The 17,296-nt window shown below is 46.2% G+C and overlaps 1 protein-coding gene across 8 annotated transcripts; it reads right to left on the minus strand.

Moving 5' to 3' along the window:
* Positions 1-207: 207 nt before the first annotated feature.
* On the minus strand, positions 208-15,070 carry LOC144267512 (RNA-binding protein 4B). Of its 8 annotated transcripts, XM_077821533.1 has the most exons (6): positions 15,000-15,070; positions 12,915-13,337; positions 11,309-11,388; positions 6,852-6,936; positions 4,447-5,166; positions 701-832 (listed from the first exon to the last, which is right to left on the minus strand). In XM_077821533.1, the coding sequence occupies exons 2-5, from the start codon at positions 13,324-13,326 to the stop codon at positions 4,454-4,456; spliced, it is 1,290 nt and encodes a 429-aa protein (XP_077677659.1). In that variant the 5' UTR covers positions 13,327-13,337; positions 15,000-15,070; the 3' UTR covers positions 701-832; positions 4,447-4,453. The 8 variants fall into 8 exon arrangements, with proteins under 8 accessions (XP_077677661.1, XP_077677663.1, XP_077677659.1 ...); XM_077821535.1 differs by lacking the exons at positions 4,447-5,166; positions 6,852-6,936 and having other exon boundaries at positions 208-832; XM_077821534.1 differs by lacking the exons at positions 6,852-6,936; positions 11,309-11,388.
* Positions 15,071-17,296: the final 2,226 nt, after the last annotated feature.

Genomic DNA, 17,296 nt, shown 5'->3' on the forward strand with positions numbered 1-17,296 from the left:
AGATTGTAATCTTTGTGATAGCTATATGTATTTACAGTGCCTACCACAATGGGACCCCCCACTCTCCTTTGAAGTTCCAGGCACTACTATAAATAGTGGCTTAAGTACTCTGTCTTGAACTGTTTCGTTCCATAAAATCACTCCCACAAGCTTAGACCAGTGCACCATGCATGGTTCTGATTTACACAAGACACAAGTATACTCTCATCTGTTATAAGTGTTTATTTTGCTGGAAAAAGAGAGGTGGTCAAACGATGCTAAACTTCAGAGAGAAGGAGAGTTACAGGTTATATTCCAAAAATAATGTTGGGGCAGAAGAGATGACTCCAGAGTGCAGGCTAGAACTAAGGGGAGCAGGCTTTGCACTACTACTTTAAGATATAATATTTCATACTTAACTAAGACTGGTTATTCACCTTTAAAAAACAAACATACTATTAAATAGGCAAGCTACAAACTGAACTGCAAGAGGAAGACAGTAATCCCAAGCACGTCTCCAAAAAAGAGTTAACTGGCATTGCAACTACTCTAGCTCAAAAGCTGGGCTTAGATTGGGTAAAGGGTACTAACGTCCCAAAGAGCAGCAGAGAATAATGGCTCTAGGGTCATTGGAAAATAAAAGGCCAAAAAATTATTCAAAGCATTTTCTGAAAAATAAAAAAAGAAAAGGAAGTTAAGTTACTTTTCACTACACTTTGACGAGAGACAAATGTCCATTATGAGTAAATGCATTAGCTGCGATCAGTATGCTTTGAAGCCCAGCACAGTTTGACACGTACGATATAGATTTCACGTGCAACAGGAACCCGACGTCCAGCCGCACATATCCTACCTGAAAGATAAAAAGCACAATTCATTCAAAGGCCTGAAGACAGATTTCTGCCCTCAAATACACTCAGGCCACCTTGAGTCTCCTGTACAAAGAAGAGGCGCATTTCCTAGAGAAGAAGTCAACCTATTTGTTCCTGAAAGCCACAAAAATCAACATGAGAAATCCTTAATGGTTATGGTATTAATGAGGTTCCTGTTTCCAAGCTCTGTGTTAATTGGGTCCAAAACCAAAGACATAAAATTGAGCTTCATGTTTACTCCTTGGTCTTGGCTGTGGTTTGGTCAAACAAGTCCAGGCTTTTGTTTTACCACGAAGAGCTGCTCGTTTATAGAATTCATTGCATTTATAGAGAAAACTACTTCATGTGTAATTATACTCCATTTATTTCCTGTTAGAGGCAACTGTATGTAAACTGAGCTCCAAACACTGAAAAAAAACTAAGGTTATATTTGTACGGGAAGGGTCCTTAATGATCAACGACTGAGTTTTGAAAAAAGTTACTCCACAGCATGTGCAGGCAGCCCTCCCACACTGGAGTCCATTTCAAGTTCTTTCAGTTAAAAGATTAAGTTTCTAGTCTTTAGACTGTCTTCCTAACCTGACCAGTACAGCACATCTCTGAGTCCGCAGGCAGATCTAGTGCTTCTGCTGATGCTCATCATTTTGCCAAGCAGCAAAACAAAATTAACTAAACCAATTCTGTTCATTGCTGCTGTTTAGAACTCCTTACGCAGAGCTAGGAAGCCAACAACCAAGTCAGTTTCACTTTATAGCTGCTTGGCAAAGCAAACACCACCAGCAGGGGCTGGAGCAGCAGAATCCTCATCCTGGCCCTTCCCTACCAACAGCCAGCTGGTGTGGGAAGAAGAGAAAGCTCCTTTTTCCAGTAGTTAGAGGGCAATGGCACTCCAAGCCAACTGGACCTCTAATAGCCAGAGCCTGATACCGAAGACCAAATGTTCACATGGGGCCCAGGATGGACATCCTGATTAAAATCCCTGTGCTCACCCCCACTACTGGGGTGACAAGAGGAGCACAGAGGGCTTCCATCAGTACACTGACCTGGTCCTTTACAATAGGCCCGCTCCACCAGACCTACTTCTAGGTTGCAGGGAAGATTTTTCCAAGGACAGAGAGTAGTTCTGCTTCTTAGAATGTGCCTAAACAGAAAGTTTTAGAGAAGGCATCTGCTGTGCTGTAGCTATTGGTATGACTGGGCCAATTAAAGAATCACTGTAGTTTAATAGTTAAGTGTAGCATTCAAGTTATGGCATTAACAAAACCCTGTTCAAATATCTTCTCTGAAATGCAGGAGCATCAAGACCTCCAGCCCATTTAGAAGCTCATCTTCTTGCCATGGATCTAAGTTTCCAGAACATGGACTAAAAATAGCTCCCAGGGTTGAGGATGTTCTTGCTCACAATTCAAAGACAGCTTGAATTAAACAAGAAGAGAAAGAATTAAGAACTCTGATAACTCAGTCTCCAGAAGATTTTGGGTGAAGTCTTCAAAAGCACCAAAATGACACAGGAACCCAAGTCAACAGGGGTTAGGCACTTTTGAAAATTTTGCCTTTTGGCCTTTAGACAATGGCCAAGAAATTTAGGTTTAAAAACCCCATTTACTTTACACAAGGTTTCTTTTAAGTTTAAAGTGCCTGAGGACCCTGCTTACTTGCAGAAACTGCTTCCTGAACACAGACTCTCAGCAGCTGACTTTAGGGATTAAGGGTAAAATGTTCCAAAGTGCCTAAGTGATTTAGAATCCTAAATCCCAACAGACATGGTGTCTTGTATTCAGCTTGGTGTCTTCTTGCACTGAAACTGAAACCTATTACAAGATTCATTGCAACCCTACATGAACCTGACAGCTAATGCACTTTTGAGAGAGGATGCAGAATGGCGTACTCAGTGGGGGAATCAGTAGATAACTCCCCAATGCACTGCAACAAAAGCAACCCCTGGAAATGCACTACCTGGGCCTCTTCTGCTGTAGTCAAAGAAGTCATTGAAGAACAATATGCTACTACCTGGGCTAAGCTCAGCTCAGCGTACAATGCTGTTATTTGAGTCAAACTTCTGATCTCTCTCATTACTTTTACATTTGAACCCTGGCCACATGCAACAGGAGCCCTGGCAGATTCCCAGGTCCTTCCCACTAGGCGTGGTGCAATGACAAGGCAAGAACCTTTATGCAAGGTGAGCTGAGTGAAGAATCCAACCCTGTAAAGTGAAGTCCCTCCCATGACAACAGACTGGGAGCAGAACTGGACACACCAGCTACACCAGATGTGTAAGAGGGGGCTCAGATTTAAGATGAGAATTCTAATCCTCCATCACCTGTCAAATCCTCTGGCCCCTCCTAGGTCACCTAGTATCACTGGAGGCCATGCCACAAGCTTCCAACTGTTTAAACTGAGGCAAGTTAAAGCAGTTGTGGGTGAATGCTCCTGTTCCTTGGGAGCAGGCATTATGGTAAACAGGATGCTCACTGGCAGGAATGAACGAGACAGTGACCATTGTCTTCAATGTAAGACACTCTCCTGACTCTCAGGCAACTTACAAGCTCCAAATATTATTTTGTGAACAGTATTTGTGATAGTTCAGACAAGTAAGACAGTGTCCCTGCCCTCAAGGCCTTAACTCCCTGACTCATCTCTGCTCCTGAAGTCCCAAGAGGAGCAGACATGTGCCAGTAACTTCTTTCATCTTTGACTCATTCAGCACATGTGCCCTCCCACTTCCTAAATTAGACTACTACAGCTCCCTCTCTGTGGGGGCTCCCACAAGGCCATTGGGAAGTTTCATCTACTGCAGAAGAGATTGATCAGAGGAAACTACACCCATGCTCCACACAATAGTTGTAAGTCGTTTCACCTGGAAATTCGTGCTTACTGCAATTTACAATGCCCTAGATATTCTGGGTCCTAAATAGCTCCCCACAACATCATGTCCCAGTGCATGAGTTTGAAGGATCACCACCGCAAAGGGGGGGGAAAGAGCTCTCAAAAACCCTCTCATCATAAGGCTGAAATTGGCTATTCTTAGAGTACAGTGACAACTGTAATCATGCTCTAGCCTTTAACTGCAGGAATTTGAATCCCCTTGACAATTAATCCCCTGGCTGTATCCCCATAATTCCATTTCTGGCCTTATTAATGTAGCTGTACAGTAGCAGCATTGGTAATATAAAACATGCTCTATTTGGGGGAAATGTTCCAAGCCCTACATGTACACCTGTTTCAGTTATATGCACAATGCACTAGATACTCTGGTGACAGATACCTCTGAAAAACATGCAGTATGTCTAGATTTGACTCAGTTTACATTTCATTTTTAGATCCTGGCTTTGGAAAGTGTCTACTTCCAGGTGAAAGGCCTGATGTATTATTAATGTAAAGTCCTAACAAGGGTCAAAGCTTTGCCAAATGCCTGACAAGTGAAATTCAGAGTTTAATAGGTATAAGGCACTTTTTGCTACCATCCAGTGATACAGGGTCAAATGTGCCCCTGTAGCACCATATATGTTAAGTACTTAGAACCTAGGAAGAGGATCCCCAGGTCCTCAAAGTATCCGGACAAAAACCTATGAACTAGACCGGAAAGTGCTCTCACCTCCGACTCAAAACGCAGAGTACCGCGCCCTGTCCGCATACGACTCCCGCCCGAACCGCTGAACGTCGTAGAGGGAGGCCCGAGCGACCGACGAGACTGGAGACAGCTGACAACGTTCATAACCGTACGCCTCTCCGACGGTGGTGGCCGCGGTTGCCGTGCGACGCAGGGGGCTTCTATCCCGGGTGTAATAGGTGGAGGATGCGGCTGCTGCAGCAGCAGTTGCAGCTGCAGCTACTGCCGCTGCGGCTGCTCCTGGGGTTGGCAGCAGCGCTCTATCGTAAGGGTCTAGGGTAGTAGTGAGGCGATTGGCCATGGCTGTGGTGGCGGCCATGGCTGTGGTGGCGGCCATGGCTGTGGTTTGTACTTGGGAGTATTGCGCGTACTGCGAATACTGGGCCATTGTTTGCTCTGCATAGGCGTCGTATGCAGATGCCGTAGCATAGGGCCTCACGCGGTATCTTTTGTAGTAGTCGACCATTGCTCCATACCCATCATCGTAATACATGGTCTCCCCATAGCCCGCGGGGTAGGGAGTGCGCACCGCTCCGTACTGCTCATTATAGGTTTCGGTAAAGTCAGGCACTTGCCCCGTGCGATCTACCGGACACTCTTTAGACCAGTGCCCTTCTTTCCCGCACCGATAGCAGCCACTCTTGTCTCCCATCCCGGGCGCGGTCCTGAGCCGACTGGTGGACAACTGCACGTGCATCCGCTTGCCTTTAAGAAACAGACGCAAGAATGGTTGCTATAATAAACTGATGCCACATGGAAAACCACAAGATTTGTAACAAAACAAAGCATATTAAATCTTGATCTAAAAACGTATCAAGACAAGCTGATCGATTCACCCCCTCAGTACATCTAACCAGATAGCTACAACTATTGAACATTCTGCCCAGGAGTCAAACCAACAACTTTACCCGTCAGCTTTTACGGGATACTGGCTCCTCACTGTCTACTAAGATTTACCCACGTGAAGTGGTACAGAGCCCCAAGAACAGACAGAACTCCCAAGATCTCCAGTGATTGTATCTGACTTGGAATGGTTATTGATGGAACTCTGGAAGGAAACATCCTGACAAATCCCAAGATGACTTTTCAGAAGGTATCCATATAATGATTGTCAGAGCAGACCAGGAACACTACAACATGAACTACCATACTTAGCAAGAGGGTTCAAGTTCAAGAAAGTTACATACATTGTTAGCCTATGTACAATTCAAAATGGCCTACAATCTCTGGCTTCTGCTTCCAGGCCTGGTGAAGGCTGGGCATTAGCAGAGATGTACAATAAGCTCACACCACAGCAATCTTATGGCAGGCGATTTGCAGAGAAGCTAAACAAAAAGGAGCCACATGCCGATCATCCAGGCCACAAGGGAGACCAGGAGATGTTAACTGGCAGAAAGGGCACTGGTTACATTGGGATGGCTCCTAGCAATGTCCAAAGAGATCTTTAACCCCCTTTTTAAAACACAAAGCCTGCAGCACCTGATGGGAAAAAGTAGCAGGATGTATATAGACGTCATGGGCTCTGTGGACAAAGCATTGTACGACTATTGCATGTGCTTGTGGGTTTCCATTGCTTATGGTCAGGTTTGTGGAAAAACATTTTCCTCTGACACTGAAGTCAGTGGGAGCTGCTCTGAATGTCAGGCCACTTATTTAGATGCCTTTATAGCAATCTTGATATGTAAGTTTAGACCGTCAAGTTTGAAAGCACTAACCAAACTGTCAGGCAATCTTGCCATTAAAGTTAGCTATAAGCCTCTGGATCATTAACAGTTTTGTAAGAGCAATTTGCTCTTCCACCTCAAATGAAAAAGCTACACACACACGAAATTTCTCACACTGCAAGCACTTTGGCTGCATGTTTAGTCTGTGAACCTAACCTAGAACGGTTTTCAGTATCAGTGAGTCCTGCAGAACTCAGTGCTAGATTTTTCTTTGGCAGTTTTCTTTGCCAAGATGTCTCAGGTGATTGCATACAGCAGGTGAGCTTCTCCTTGCAGAGGACGCAATCTATTCTATTTAGATTCTTATACCATGCACCTTAGAACAGCAAGAATGCTGTAGCTGCGTGCTAGATGTAGATGATGTACGACAAAGAAAGTGGATTTGCCAGTTAGCCCAAAGCAAAGGAGCATTTCAGACCAGAAACTGTCTACTTGTCACTCAAAGTTTTGACTGTAGGACAAGAGACTGAATATAGACACTACAAAGGAGTTCTTGGTGTGAAACAGCCAATACTTCAAGGAGCATAATGTAGGAATCCTTGTGGCTTTGGTATTAAGTGCAGATTTAAGCATAGCACTTTTGCCGGCTAAACTGAAAAATATTTAATTGTTTGAATTACTGAGTTACTTGCTACTTTCAGTGAATTAAAGCTATTTATTGATCACCATTCTTGTGCTTTGCAATGTACAAAAGCAGAGGTGAGAAGATCTCTCCAACCGGGTGACACTGGAGGAGCTTCTGCACATAAAGCTGGAAGAGAAAAAAGCATTGTAACCATAACATGCGACGTCTATCTCTGACATAGAATCCAGCCCTCAGCAGCATTCAGAGAGTCAGAGCCCAGATTATATTCTACATCAAGACACCATTTCATTTAGATGTTACAGAACATAAATCACAAGAGAATCCAGTAATCCTTTAGCCAGAAAGTCCATAAAACAGTCCCAGTTTAACTGCACAAGTTGATGGGTGACCTCTTGCCAACCTGACTTACCTTAAATTACAGAGATATAGCCACTATTTACGGTAGCAAAGCAACTTACCACTATGGGACTTACCTGACAGAGAAGGACACCATGGCATTCGCCCTCTACTGTGCTTCAAGTGTTTGAGACTGATACTAAACAGGTAGGAAAGTGCTGTAGGCTCAGGGCTGGAAAAACTATTTATACGATACTTGACTATAGCAAGCTACCCGTGTCACTTTTGAAAATAGGTCTTAAGAGGTTAAGTGACTTGGGCATTTTTGAAAATGTTACCCCTAGTGGTGCTTGTGTTTTCAGAAGTAATAAAGTTGCTCTCAGAAAAAAAACACAAGTAACTTCATCTTTTATATATTCTAGATTTCCCACACACACTATGGTGTAGTATACGATATTGGCAGCTCTGAAAACTGAAGTCACTTATCTATAAAACAGGTTTGGCACTACCAGTGCCCACACAATGTGCCAGCACCCTCACCTAGCCAACATGTCTCAATCCTGACCTGGAAGGCCACTTTGAAGAGAAGCGGGTTCATCCTCTATGGCCAGTTCAATCTTTGGATTTTTCCATAAAGCACCTGAATGCAGTGTTTATGAGAGGTGTACAGTTGTTCAACAGGAACTGGGCTGGGACCCACCAGCTTATTTCATGGGAATTATGGAAGTGCAATGAGTAGGTTTGGAAGAATTTGATTTTTAATCAGAAAACATCTATTTCACTGTACACCAGTGGTTCTCAAACTTTTGTACTGGTCACCCCTTTCACATAGCAAGCCCCCTTATAAATTAAAAAAACACTTTTTTATATATTTAACACCATTATAAATGCTGGAGGCAAAGTGGGGTTTGGGGTGGAAGCTGGCAGCTCGCGACCCCCCATGTAACAACCTTGTGACTCCGTGAGGGGTCCCAACCCCCAGTTTGAGAACACCTACTGTACATACACTAACCAGTGGAAAAAATATTTCCATCGATTAAAATTATTATTATTATTATTAAACTTTACAAATAGGCAACATAAGAAAAATGCTGCTTGAGAACTTAAAGAGTTTGATTGAAGGATATTTACTTTGTATAATTTGATATGTGACGTTGACAATTTGTGTTTTAACTGTTATAAATCTTTAATGTTTTGAATCTCAATGTCTACTGTCATTAAATAACTATTGTCTGACCCTCCCTCCCTTAATTTCACACAACTGTGAACATTCAAATCAACAAAAATCTAAAAAAAAATGTTTAAAAATAATATTATCCACCAACATTTTATAAAAATAAAAATAATATTCTGCCAGGCCTAGCTTGGGGTGTTAACAGCTTTTGGTCACTGAGCCTGGGACAGAAGAATTAGTGGCAAGGTGCAAAATACCCTAGTATTAATCTGCCTCTCTCTCTCTCTCAACACCCTTTGTTGAATATCATCAGTGAGAGAGTTCTATTTCTGCTTGTCGCTAGAAAATGGAAACCAAATGTCTTAGCCTACATACAGTTCAGGGAAGTTTATTAGTAGAAACATGAAACAAGCTCTCATGCATGAATATCAGCACTGCCACAAGCTTCAAATGGCTAACTCCCTAAGAGCCGATTAATTTCTATGTAGGCCGTATGGGTGTATGCAATGCTGCGTTATAGACCCAAGACAGTCAGGCCTCCAGGCACACATCCTTTCTTTTACAGAGTTGCCTAAAGATACACCTAGCTGCTACTTCTAAGAGAAGACAAATATTCTGTTCTAAACAGAAGAGCAGCTGTTTTTTTTTTACTAGAGATTATTTCTACAAACCCCAACCAGGTTAACTTTTGGGATGACGTGTTGAGAGATGCAGCATCACTTTCAATGGTGATACCAGACACGCCCCTTAGCTGCCCTCTCTGAGGTAGAGCTTCACAGCCTAACTCCCAAGACTAGATAGGGCTTATCCATTGTAGGACCCAAAGATCTGTGCACAGGTGTAACACTACAGTCTACAAATCCACTTGCTTTCCACATTGCACTAACAGATGGCTTTTGTACTGCTAGAGCAGAAGACAGCTTGTGCAACCAAAACATTGGAAACAACAAAAACTGCATGTCTGCTTTGTTGCCACTGCTCAATGTTGATAAATGGAAAGTATTCCCTGCTATGTGCATTAATCTGAACGCCTACTGAATTCCTAAATTATCGGGATCAACTCTGTAAGAGGTCTGGGCACCACTCTGGGCAGGTCAATGGAAACCTCTGTGCAATGTGCAGTAGCAAAGTTCCAAAGTACCATAAGGGATGGGATGGAGAATCCTGAAGATATAATACATTTCTATAAATCAATGGGACATCTCCACCTAGAGTACTGTGTTCTATTTTGGTTGCCCCAGCTCCGTAAAGTATGTATCAGAAACAGATGAGGGCAAAAGACAGGTGATGAGAATTATGAGTCTGAAAAAACTCTCATATGAAGAGATTAAATGAATAGGGCCGTTTATCTTAGAGACAAATGAGAGAATGTGATAGGAATACATAAAAAAACTAATGGAATAGAGGCAGTAGACTGGGCGCTACTATTTACCCTTTCATCATACAAAAACATGGGGATATTCCACAACACTGATAGGAGCAACATTAAAACAGGTAAAAGGAAACACTATTTCCACACTGAGCACAATTCACACGTGGAACTCACTGCCTCAAGGTATCACCAAGATCAAAAACTAAGCCGGATTCAAAGAGTATTGACCATTTACATGGATAAGGATAGCCAGAACAAGAATAGTAAGTAATATAAACAGATGTAAGTTTTGGAAGAGATTTAAATTCTCCTGCTTCAGGGCAAGAGCTAATCTCTGCTGGGGTCTAGTTATCCCATCAATGCTATTACAGGGTCCCCTGAACCTTACGCTGAAGCAGTTGGTATTGGCTGCTGTCAGAGACAGAATACCGGACCAGAAAGACCACATCTCTGATCCACTTTGGCAATTCCCATGCTCCACAGCTCAGAGTTCCAACAGAACACGTCAATATCAATTCATCCTCTACCTTGAACTCCCACTTTTTAGTTGATTAAGTCAATTTGTCTCAAGCTAAGTTTGAAGGTACAATCTTCAAGACACCAGACAAATGACATTTTAAAAATTCAGCTGGTTCTCTTTCAGCCTCTTTTAAATACTTAAGGCAGCCAGGGAGGTTTTAACTAGGCTTGGTAAGTCAGTCAACTGACTGGTCAAATAATGTCAATTGATCCCCTATTCAGTCAAATACTCCAGCAAGATTGCCATTCTGATTCCATTATGGTCCATTCTTTCATTTTTTAGACCTTCTACTCCTGAGGGAAATCTGCACCAAAAAATTAAATAAGCGCACAATATTTTAAAATTCTGCAAATTGTATTTATCAATAAATAAATGTATCTCCAGCATGGCAGTGGGGAGCACAGGCCACCCACTGGCTGCACTGAGGTGGGAGATCACCCTGAAGCCCCCACCTCCCCTGGGAACAGGGACTCCACAGTGAGGCTGCACCTGACCTGATACAATGCAAGGTCTGGGCCTGCCCCAGAAACACCCTGGGGCCCTGCCCCTCTGTGCCAGGTGCACCAGATGTGGGTGGGTGGGCAGGCTCAGCCCAGCAGGATCTAAGTGTGGAGGGGCTTTGGGGGGGGGGGGAACAGGTGTGGGACAATCTGGGTGCACAGAGGTTCGTTGGGGGGTTCCAGTTCAAGGGCAATGGGACTCTGCAGGAGATCTGGGTGAAGGTGAATGGGGTTCAGCAGGGAGGTCTGGGTGTGGGGACATGGGGCTCAGGGGGGGCTCCAAACGCCAGAGGAGTGGGGCTTGATGGGGTGGGGGGTCCCGGTGCAGCTGCTTGGGGAATCAGTGGGGTGGCAGTCTGGGGGGCTCATCAGAGGGGTCCAGGTGTAGCGGGGAAGGGCTTGTCAGAGTGAGGGTTCCATGGGCCTGCTTAATGGGGGAGCCCGAGCTGCGGCCAAGGGAATGCTGCATGCCCGTCTCCTGCTCCCCCTGCAATTCCCCTATCCTCTTTTCTTATCCATCTCACTCCCACATTCCCCTCCCCTTGCCCTATTCCACTCCCCTTCCTTCCCCACTGCCTCTTCCCCGCACCCTCATTTCCCCCACCCCCCTTACCCACCCCATTGCAGGCACTCACTGTTGCACAGAAAACAGGAAGGCTCCTAGCACACAGAAGCAGAGCAGGACTGGCACTAGGACCCAGGAGGTGGTGTTCAGCTGCAGAGTCGGAAGACAGCCTCATTCAGCTGGATAACTCTGTGCTTGCAGAAATGGGGAGGAGGGGAAAGCTCACTGGCTTGTAACCCTATGTGTCACCCCATGCCTCACCTCTGTTTCAAGGGGAGCAATCCCCCGCAAAAAACTGCACCCATGGTCGCTCCCCCCCCCCCTTTTACTTCCCTGTTTGCAGGGAAGCACAGGTATTCGGGGATGGGGGGGGCCCAGTCACGCAGAATCCCCCCAGGAGTAATCTTCATTTCATGTTTTTTCACATTCTTCTGAGTTAAAGTAACTCAGTTAAGTAACTTGTATTTTTGTAATTAGGCTAACAGTCTAAAGCTAAACCTATTGGAGGCCGTAACATCTTATGCTTGTTTGTTCCTGTCTAATAAATTGGTGGTTTAAAAAAAAATAGACAGTTTTTTGTGGACCAGTCTAATGTCTAACACTGGTCTTAACCTTAGAAAGATCAGGAATGCAAGGATCTGATCTTCTTTGGTTTTGTAGGACTACTGGGAGATCTCAAAGCTCTAACAATTTAAAGGAGAAATTAATAAAGGCTTCCTTATTCAAAAGGTTGATTGGTAACCAAAGTTCATTAGGAGTTAACACAGAGAAAGAAAGTTATTGTCTAACTAAAAATCCCTTCTCCTGTTGATACCTCAGCTTTCACTCTTCACTTTTGTGAGGTCATCTCTGTCTCATGATTAGAGAACTAAACTCACACCATAAACAAAACCCAAATTTCTGATGTAAAAAAAAACAAGCAGAGTTTTAATTTAATAAATCTGTTCAGATCAACTTTATGTATCATAAAAAAAGCAGACAAGCCCATTTCCACCCCACCCCTCCTTGCAGGTCACCTTTAACGTGTTTTCGATCTCTTGTTTAACACCTTTTAAAAACTGCACAAAGCTTTAAATACTCCTAAAGATGAGGGACAGACATGTCTGGTCTCATGCAAGCTTCCTCCACATTTCTGTCATGCCCCACAATCTCAACCCTGCTATTCAAGTCCTGGGCTTCTGCAAACACACAGTTCTGCCCATGAAACTCAATCATGACCCACAATGCACCCTGCTATTCCAGTCCTGGTCTCCCCACAGCTATGTCAATACCCTTCAATCTCCTGTAACACTTTTTGCAACCATAGTTGCAGCCACAGGACTATTAAATGTACAACAAACAGTTCTCCAGAGGAGCAGCACTGAATTACCTAGTTCATTAGCTAGACATGTACTTAACTGAAAGTATTTCTCAAATCCAATGAAAGCACTTTTCTAACTTGAACAAAAACTATGGTTTATCCAATTCCTAAACACCTCCCCAAGAACTCTGCACTTCTTGTGTTCATCTACACTGAAAAACTCATCCAGACAACATGATCAGTCTGAACGCCATTATTCATTCAGCACAATTATGACCCCATCACCAACAGATTTCCACCTGACCTGATCTTCTGGACAGAACCTGGCGCTACCTAGTCCTAGCGAAGGCTGCACTTTCCCTGGTTCATGTTTCACCTTGGAACTCTGTGTTGTCTAGGCCCCTGATGGCCTCCACCGCATCCTCAGCCCGCTCCATGTGCACAAAGGCATAGTCCTTCACTATGTCGCACTCGATTACCGGGCCATACTCTTCAAACTTGGCCCGCAGCTCCAGGTTCGTGCAGGTGGTGCTGATGTTGCCCACATGCAGCTTGGTGGATGCCTTGCTCTTGTTCTTGCTGGCTTCCACGTTGATGCAGACACCATGCAGCTTGTGGTGATGCAGGTTACGGATGGCATCTTCGGCCGCTGTCTTGTCTTCAATGTGCACAAAGCCATAGTTTTTGATGATGTCACATTCCAGCACCTTCCCATACTGCTCAAAGAGCGACCGGATCTCTTGCTCCGTTGCCTCCCGGGGTAGATTCCCAATGAAGAGTTTCACCATCTTGGCAGAGCCTGGGGGAAGAAGAAAGTGGTTTAAGAAGAAGCACCCATCCAAGTGCAATGCTCTTTTACATCTCTGTACTTATATGGCCCTCTTCACCACAGTATTGCCCCCATTTTATAGATGCAGGAGCTGAGGCATAGGGTAGATTAAATGACTCGCCCAGGGTCATGCAGAGAGTATAGCTGATCTGGGAATTGAACCCAGGTCTCCAGAGTTCCAATCCAGTGTCCCATCCTTCCTATATAAGCTTTACTAATACTCTTCAGTGATAGGGTCCTATCCACGTAGTCTATTTACATGAAAGCTAAGTACAATCAGGAGAGACGACCCTATGTCCCATTAAAATTGTTCTTGACAATTAAGTAGGAAGTTTGGTATCAGTGGCTTCGAATGGAGTTCTAGGCGCTTTGCTGTTGGAGATGCATCTTTTGTACGAAAGACAGAACTAAGGCCGGGACCAGCATAATTCACTAAGATCCTATGCTACATTTTGTATAAACAAAGATGGTAACTGCAGTCTCTGGGTCAAGTCCTAACTCAGATAATTGCACTCTGCTGCCTAAATCCTCTCCTTGCACCTTCAATAAACATTTGTCATTTACTAAAGGGCTGAGCATAGTTTGGACACAATGCCTCTATTTCAACAACCTCACAATTTTATCCACATTGGACAGAGTGAAAGTATGATATGGGCTTCCTGCACTGCTGTGGTGATTTAGCTGCTGGGGAGAAGGTGCAATACTCTGATTTTGAAGGTGCTCAACGAGGACAGATGAATTAAGAGCGTGCGCATGTGCAAACAACCTTGTCTCAGGACTGCAGCATCTTACATTCATTCTGAGTACAACACCTGCTCTGCCATCAACACTTTAACCCAGGTTCACCCCTTCCTTCCACATCCCCAGACCCTGAGCTACCTGATCATCTGCATCCATGCCACCTCCACCCCATCTCATATCCCCCTTTGCCCTGTATCCCCTATACATAAAGCCAACGCCCTCACCGCCTCTCCTGCCCTGACTCCACCATGTACAGCAAAGCCTTCATTGGTGCCCCATATATTCCCGTTTCCCATATACCCCTCCTTATACACACTATCAATGGCCCTCATTTTCCTCAGCTGCCCTCCAACTCCCACTTCTGTAACCCTCCCTACACAGGCAGCTCAAAGGCCTGACGGCATCCATTCCCCATCCCCAGTTCCTCCCCCATACACATCCAGAGCCCCCACTGGGACCTCTCCCATCCCACAATCCCCCACCCCGCCGCTACACACACACAGCCCACCTCAGTACCTCCCTCCCGCCCCCAAACACAGCCCACCTCGGTACCTCCCCCCCACAACACAGACCAGTCGCTCATGCTGACGCCTGCCCTAGAACCCTCACGTCCTCATAGTGCCCTTTGCTGTATAACCCCCCCACCTCCAACCTTGGCCCTACGCAGGCCCTGCCCCCCATCCCCCCCACGCACAGAGCCGCAGGGTCTGGATAAGCCCCACCCCCTCCATAGCCGCATCCCGGCCCTCAGCTCCACAGACCCCGCCCCAACCCACCGACACAGCCTGGGCCCTCGCCCTCCCCACAGATCCCTCCACATACTCCTTCCCTCGTGGGCCCACACAGTAGCGCCCCAGCGCAGCAACAAGCCGGCCCCAAACCAAGACCAACCTCGCCAGGGACCGCACCTCCTTTCCCCGCGAAGCACACAAAATGTCGGCTGCAGCGGCGCGAGGCCCAGTCCCACCCACTCACCCGTCCCTCCGCTTCCTCATTGGCCAGCCGAGTGTCCCGCGCGCCTACTGGGCAGCGCTGGCTGTCAATCAACTGGAGAGCCATGCAGAGCCCAAGGATAGGGAGTGGGGCTCCTGGGTTGGGGGGGAAGGGAGGGAGGAGATTCACCAATCGCGATCGAGCGTTCCAAGGGTGAACCCGTCCCCCCACTTCTCTAGAGCCAATCACACCGCCGGAGAGGTGGATTGCACCATTGTTGTTTTAGGGAAGGGGGGGGACAAGTGATAACATTGTTCTATTGTGCCTCTGCGTGGAAGGGGCGGAATGTGGCGCTGTTGTGCATGGGGGGCGGGGGTAAGCTGTTATGATGGAATGTCCTATTGTGGATCTGCACGGGGGAGGGAGCGGTGATAATGGTCCATTGCAGCTCTCCATGGGGGAGCCGTGATCGTGGATTGTTCTATTGTGCCAATCCGAGGGGGAGCATTGATTATTCCAATGCTGCTCTTTATACGTTTCAGAGTAGGAGCTGTGTTAGTCTGTATCCACAAAAAGAACAGGAGGACTTGGGGCACCTTACAGACGAACACATTTATTTGAGCATCAGCTTTCGTGGGCTACAGCTCAGGAATGCATCAAATAAATTTACGCTCAAATAAATTTGCTCTTTATAGGGAGAGCAGTGAAAATGGATTGTTCCATTGTGCCTCTCCGTGGGAGGGTCAATACAAGGTTGTGCCATTGCGGCTCTGGATGCGGGAGTGGGGAGTGCAGAAGTGCATTGGGCTGGAACCAAAAGACGGGTTCAAACTAGCCGCTTCCCCTTCCCTGCTCTACAGATCCGGTGCGGTGGGGGTCGGGGTAGCACACACAGGGCTCTGCTACCCCTCCTCCCTCTCTTCCCGTGGGTCGCCCCCAGCTGCAGGGAGGTGTCAAGGCAGGGAAGGGGTCGATTCTTATTGGCAAAGGTGGGTTTGCCCCCCTCCCCCGCAAAATTCCATCCTAATACTGGAAATCTCTCCCCCCCCCCCCGCACAGTAGGAAAGATGCTGTGGGAGCAGGTGGAAGGATAGTTACTGCCGCACTTCCATACGCCCTGCTGACAAGGAGCGTGAAGTGTTCTAAAGCTTTTTGAATCCCAGCCTCCATTGCCACTAAATAATTGACCAACCCCCATGTCTGACCCTCCATCATCTCCCGCAACTGTGAATATTTAAATGGATAAAAACTGAAAAAAATGCTTAAAATAAACATCGATATTATCCTCCAAAATTATTAAAAAAAACCAACACCCACCTGCCAAGCCTATTTGTAAATGGCCAGTGGTGGCCACATATGACCCGGTGGTTGGAAGCTGGGCATGCTCCAGCTAGCAACAGGCCACTCTGCCATTATTGTCATCGGTGATTTGTGTTGCAACAATCCTGGGAGCCAGTTGCACTGGCACTGTGACACTAGGTGGCTGCATGTGTGATATTCCTGCATTAACTGCACCCACCATGCCCATCAGCCCCCAGGGAAGTTGTGTGAGCAGACATGCTCTCGTCCCCGTTCCTGCTGGGAAACAAAGCCTCTTGGTCTCTACACAGACTCCTTTATTTCAGAGTTTCTGTCAAAAATTGGAACAGATGCCACTGCAAACACATGAATAATGTTTCCCACAAGCACAGAAAGATCACCAGGATGCGCTCAGGGGATGTCCCAGCCAGGGGGTGCGAGGAGCGAAGTCATGGTCCAAATGCAGCAGCGACATCTTGTTTCCAGGCTTCCCGCTGCAGGAAGCAGGCCCCGCCACCATCCAGTTCTGCAATCCTGCCCACCCCTCGAGCTCCAAGCTGCCTGTCCCCAGGGCCCCAGAAGAGGGAGGAGACTTGGCTCATTTCACAGTCATAGGGGCGAGGGAGCCATGGTGCCCTACCCTGGCAGGGATACGGTTTCTCCTTAGACAGGGAAGACCAGGGGAGGCAGAGAGCAACCACTCATAGCAGGAAGGCACAAATCATTTCTGGGCCACAGACTGGGAGATAAAGGCAAAGAAAACCAGCCAGGGCTTGGGAGGGGTGGGTGGAAAAAGACACCAGATTGGGCACTGGTGGGGAGGAGGGAATCTTTCCCCCAGTTCACCCCAGGAAATCCTATGGACGACTGGAGACCAGTGGGGTTAGGACATTGGGAAAGTCAAAGGGGCAGCCACCTACTGAACAGGGGATGGATTTTCAGCTCAACTGTTTGAC

The sequence above is a fragment of the Eretmochelys imbricata genome, chromosome 7, assembly GCF_965152235.1.
Source record: "Eretmochelys imbricata isolate rEreImb1 chromosome 7, rEreImb1.hap1, whole genome shotgun sequence".
NCBI lineage: Eukaryota > Metazoa > Chordata > Testudines > Cheloniidae > Eretmochelys > Eretmochelys imbricata.